A 6000-nucleotide genomic window follows, 5' to 3' on the forward strand; every position below is an offset into this window, starting at 1 on the left:
GATCTCCATATTGGAGGTGTTACATTCTTTCCCAAGTGCATCGTTGATATTATGACTTGAAGAAAGAGAATAGGCAGTCTGCTAAAAATGAGCTCAGCTAATCAATGTCAATTTTTTTTCCTGACAGATGATTGCTCGTGTTCTGGATTTTAAGTCTTGCTTTGGTAAAAATGTTATAGAGTTTGAGGAGATTAATTTAGATAGAAAGATTGTCATTCATTCACTGTGCATTTATATAAGGCCTACCATGTGCTAGATACTGTGCTGAGCACTTTTTACAAATATTATCTCATTTGAAGGATAGATAAATACAACATATATAAAACGTAAATATAGAGTAAATACTTTTTGCTTTTTGCAAGGAGAGGGGGAAGAGGGTAACACTAACAACCTGGGAGAGGATAGTCGTATCCTCAACAGAAATAGGTGGATTAGAAAGAGGGGTGCTGTTTGTGGGGAAAAATAAGTGATTAGCCAATGGATAAAGAAAGAAGAGTGCATTTTCTGAAAGGAGGCTTGTAAGAAAAATACATGCTCATTCATCAAGGAACTTGATATAGGCCGATTTCTGCCACCTTCAGTAATTCAAGGAATGTCAAATATTTGCCAGAGTCCCAGGCTTTCAGAGTTAGAAGGGACGTCAGAATCCAGTCCAATCTATACATAACAAGAGGCCTTTCTACACTTCCCAACAAGAAGCCATCAGACTTGGGGCAGCTAGGTGGCGCAGTGGATAAAGCAACAGTCCTGGATTCAGGAGGACCTGAGTTCAAATTTGACCTCAGACACTTGATACTTATAGCTGTGTGACCCTGGGCAAGTCACTTAACCCTCATTGCCCTGCAATAAAAAAAAAGAAGAAGAAAAAAAGAAGCCATCAGACTTTCTGTTTAAGACCTGCAGTGTGTTGGAAGCCATTGCTTTCTGGGGCCGGTTGTTATGTTAATGAATAGCTCTCATTGTTAAGTCACTTCCTTTTAAAATTAAACCTAAATTTGGGTCTTAGTGACTTCCATCCTTCATTCCTAGCTTTGCATTCTCAGACCAAGTGGTACAAGACCATTTCCTCTTCCATACAACAACCCTTCAAGTATTTCACTGTTTAGGCAGCCCCTGAAGGAGCAAGGAAGATCATATTTTACTGAACTGATATTTGAAACAAAATACATTCTCACCCTCATAGAACTAGAGTAAGGCTCATGTAGTTCCTTCCTCTGTAATTCAATTAATGTCATCCACTTAGCATGTGATTAGTGTGTACTTAATTCCAGGAACAAGCATTTACCATGTGATTACTGTGCGCTTGTCACATTTAGTTACTTTTGAATTAATTGTACTGATTTGTTTTCAAGATGTTTTTAGGAGCTAAATGAGTACATATGAAATTTAATCTTAGGGGTAAGACCTAGTGTTTTTGTATTTTAAGTTTCACATTTTGGACACATTGAGGTATAAGAATGCTAGGCTTGAAGATGGGAAACTTGGTTTGTGATCTTGGCTTTGAAACTAAATTTTTGGTTATTGTAAGCAAAGAGTATAATCTTGGGCAGACGGCATAATCCCTCTGGGACTCTGTCTCCTTATCTATAAAATGGGGATAATAATGGCACTTCCTACTTTTTAGTATTTGGAGAAAAATACTTATAAACTTAGAGCCCTATAGAAATATGAGTTATTGTTATTGTGGTATCATGAAATATTGACACATATAATAATAATAATTATTATTATCATTATTGTTTTTGGCAGGGCAATGAGGGTTAAGTGACTTGCTCAGGGTCACATAGTGTCAAATGTCTGAGGTTGGATTTTAACTCAGGTCCTCCTGACTCCAGGGCTGGTGCTCTATCCACTGTGCCACCTAGCTGCCCCTGAAGAAATTCTCTCTTAAAAGTACTGCTTATGGACTCTCCAGAATGATTATAGTCAGACTTTCCAGAATGGAAATCCTCTGGCATTCAAAGCCCTTCCTAACACAGCTGTGTCCCCTGCAATCTTTTCAGTCTTCTTATACCTTGCTCAAACTGCCCCCATGTACTTTTTGTTTTGTTTTGTTTCTGGTGAGGCAATTGGGGTTAAGTGACTTGCCCAGGGTCACACAGCTAGTAATTGTTAAGTGTCTGAGGTCAGATTTGAACTCGGGTCCTACTGAATGCAGGGCCAGTGCTCTAAACACTGCGCCACCTAGCTGCCCCCCCCATGTACTTTTTGATTCTGTAACATTGGTCTTCTTGCTGTTCTGCAAATAAGATGCTCAATCTCTTGGGGCTGGGAATTTTATGTGGCTGTTCTCCGTGCTTGGAATGCTCTCCCTTCTCATTGCTACCTCCTGGCTTCTCTGGTTTCCTTCAAATCACAGCTAAAATTCTAGCTTCTATTGTCTTCTCTTAATCTTTTCCTATTTATCCTGTATATAGCTCACCTCCCCCCCCCCATAGGTTTTTATTTGTTCACTTGCTATCTCTCCCATTAGATTGTGAGCTCCTCTAGGGCATGGATTGTCTTTTGACTCTTTTTATATCCCTAATGCTTAGTACAATGCCTGCCACATAGTAGATACTTAATACTTATTGCTAAACCAATTTATAGCTTCACCAAGAGTTATTAATGTGCCTGTTATTATTTCAGCTGCCTCAACATTAATTCCATTTTCATCTTTGCCAATTTTCTGGGTGTGAGATGAAAGCTCAAAGTTGTTTTAATTTTCATTTATCTTATTATTCATAACTTGGAGCAGTCTTTCATGTGGTTGTTTGTATTTTGTATTTTTTCTTTTGAGGACTATTTGTTCACGTCCTTTGATCACTTATCATCACTAAATGGATCTTGGTCTTATAAATTCTTAATGGTTTCCTATATGTCAAATATCAGATATTTTTCTACCCAATTGACAACTTCCTTTTTAATCCTAGTTGTGAGATATATTACATTTTAAATGATATTGATTTAAATGTTCATCTCTCTTTTTCCCTTTCTCTACCTACTGTCATGCTCATCACATGTAAGAAAGAGCTGGATTTAAATTTTAGAGCTGACATAGGTGGGGATGAATGGAATGGAATTACACTTCTTCCTTGGGAATTTTTTCCACCTGGTATTGACAAGTTGAATTTATATGCCATCCATGGGTCAGAGGATAGAAGAACTTATGAAGCTCTTTATCCAATACCCCATGAAGAGATTGCAACTGGACAAGGACCCAATTTGTGAGTATCTAATGATCATTTGATTTAGTATTCTTTTTGGTTGTCAATTCAACTGGTGCAGAGAGAGTAGAATTTGTGAGACTATTATCATAAGGCAAGATTAGAAATTCTTTTGAGTAGTTTAATTAACTAAAATAGCTTCTTTGTGATTTTAAGAAAAGAGTTAAATCTTTCTTATTGTGGATGGATGATTGCAACATAGAAATGAAATTTCAGTTATACTCCTATTAGAGAGTATGTGCCCTTGTATAAAGAAAAAGGTGTAGTGGAATAAACACTCAATTTGGAGACAGAAGATCTGAGTTTGAGTCTCAGTTCTTCAAAATTGGCTATGTGATTTTGGGCAACTCCTTTAATCTCATTGAACCAATTTCTTCATCTGTAAACTGGATAAGAATGCTGATATTACTCTACAAGGCTGTTGGGAAGAAAGTAATACTAAATAAACATCTATTAAGGACCTAATATGTGTCAGATGCTGTATTAGGTACTATATAAATGTAAGTTCACATTATAGTTTATGGAAAACATGCTGAGTACATTTACATATAATTTTATATATTTCAAATTTTTTATTGTTTTTCATTTGTTTTGGTTATGTCTGACTCTTTGTGACCCTGTTTGAGGTCTTCTTGGCAAAGATACTGGAATGGCTTACCATCTCCTTCTCCAGTTTATTTTATAGATGAGAAAACTGAGGGCAAATAGGGTTAAGTGACTTGCCCAGGGTCACATAGCTAGTAAGAATCTGAGGCTATATTTAAATCCAGGTCCTCCTGACTCCAAGTCTGGCACTTTATTTACTTTGTCACCTAGCTGCCTCAAACTTTTTAGAAAGTAAAACTAAGATTCCCCAATAATATATTTTAGTTCACTCTATCACTTCCCAACCTTAAAACAAATAAAAAAGCCGCTTAATAAATTCACAATGAAACTTTCACACATTTTATCAGTCACCTTAATGATTGAGAAATTTACAGGGTACCTTAACTTGAGGCAATTTGATGTATTAGGATGAAATCTTTCCTAATTCTCCCAAATGCTAGTGCCTTCTCTCTTAAATTACCTTGTATTTATACTTGTATCCTCAATGGCTAGCTAGTACAGGGGCTGGCAAGTAGGAGGTGCTTACTAAATACTTATTGATTGACTATAGGGCACTCTTATCTAGGGAAACACTATATGGGTTCAGTGATACTCCTTGTGAATCATCTTTCAGGTAAGGAATAGTTTAGTTTCACTGTTTAGGCAGCCACTGGAGGAGGAAGGAAGCTCACCTTTACTGAACTGATATTTGAAACAAAATACATTCTCACAAGCAATACAAAGCAGTGAAAGACCTTGCTGAAAGAGGAAAAACTGGTGTCATATGTAAGTATGTAAACCTTCAGAGCTTAGAGCACAGACCTTACCCTGTATCTAGAGTGTTGCCTCTCTTTGCCTCTACTTTTCTGAATCTTAATCTCCCTTCATGGCTCTGTTGAGGTGCCAACTTCACCTTGAAGCCTTTCCTGAGCCCCTCCAAAGTTAGTGTTCTTTTCCTCCTCAAATTTCCTTGTGTTTTTTTTTTTTAGCCTAACTGTATTTTGTTTCCTGGGGAAGTATGTAAGTTTCTTGAAGGCAGGGACAGTTTCATTTTTGTCTTTGTATCTTCAATGCCTAGCATAGTGTGTTGCACAGAGTAGCCACTTGGTAAATGTTGGATTGAATGGAATGGAATTGACCAGAGCATGTCAGAGTCCAAGATTAAGTCAGTACTAGGCAAGACTTTTCACTCACTTTGTTGGATAATTTGTGCTTTAGCCATTCAGAAAACTGTTTCTTCAAAATTTCTTCATTTTTATTAAGTACCTAGAGTTTGGGGTGATATGATTAAAACCTATTTTTTTCTTTCTTCCTTTTTTTTTTTTTAAATCCTGAAGCCATCGCCTGGAGTATTTCAAAACCTTTGATCTGAAGTGGGTGATGGGAGAAGACTGGGAACAGCCCCATTCAAAGCTGTGGCCTTAGATTTGTTCAGCTGCCTTTCTAGCTCACGGCAATTGTTTCAAAGAGACCTGAAAAAGCCATGGAGCAGATCCCAACTCAGCTCACCCCTTTGCCCCTTGATTGTATCATGGAAAAGGAAATCTTAATCCATTACTGCTGCCAATAATGTCACAATATATGGGAAATTAAACATCTATATGAACACTGAACATCAATAAAACTAAATATTATAACCAAGGGAGGCTTTGCCCAAGGCAGGATAGAGAATTTTAAAGGGTGCCAAAGTGATTCCTGGGCCATGGGGAGACTGATAGAGTGCAGACTCCAGAGAGAATAGCTCCACCCTTCTGCTACAGAACTTCACTTTCTCTCTTAGTGACTCCAATAATCTAGGTTTACCCCTCCCAGTTGGGAGACATGGAGCTGGGGTACGGATGATAGGGAGCCCTCATTTTTAAATCTAGTTAGAGAGAAGAGACTAGGGTTGGGGTGGAGAAGTATAGAGCTGCTTGCTTTAGCAGAGTCTTGGTTGTTAATAGGGGATGAGAAACTTGGATCAGAGGATTCTAATTGGTGAGCACTGTTTGCCTTCTGGTTTGGCCTTTCTCATCCTGTGAAGACTATCTTGGACCAGACATCCATGACCTTTGTTAGCACCTTGTAAAGCAATGTCTACTATTTTAAATAGAAGTTCTCTACCTATCTCTTCTGTCAAGGTGAATTCCTAGAAAGCTTCTACTTATTCTCTTTCTACTCACTTGATTCTTCTTCTCCTCCTCCTTCTTCTTCTTCCAGGGCAATGAGG

At 37.8% G+C, this 6000-nt stretch overlaps 1 protein-coding gene across 1 annotated transcript in view; it reads left to right on the top strand.

Moving 5' to 3' along the window:
* Window positions 1–5229, top strand: part of LOC122732101 (UPF0462 protein C4orf33 homolog) — a 71289-nt gene extending 66060 nt beyond the window's left edge. The window contains exons 7-8 of the mRNA XM_043972269.1: window positions 3007–3206; window positions 5129–5229. Coding sequence (XP_043828204.1) covers window positions 3007–3206; window positions 5129–5216 — 288 coding nt within the window. The 3' untranslated portion in view covers window positions 5217–5229. The remainder of the gene's footprint in view (window positions 1–3006; window positions 3207–5128) is intronic.
* The last annotated feature ends 771 nt before the right edge of the window (window positions 5230–6000 follow it).

This window comes from Dromiciops gliroides, chromosome 6 (genome assembly GCF_019393635.1).
Source record: "Dromiciops gliroides isolate mDroGli1 chromosome 6, mDroGli1.pri, whole genome shotgun sequence".
Classification (NCBI taxonomy): Eukaryota; Metazoa; Chordata; class Mammalia; order Microbiotheria; family Microbiotheriidae; genus Dromiciops; species Dromiciops gliroides.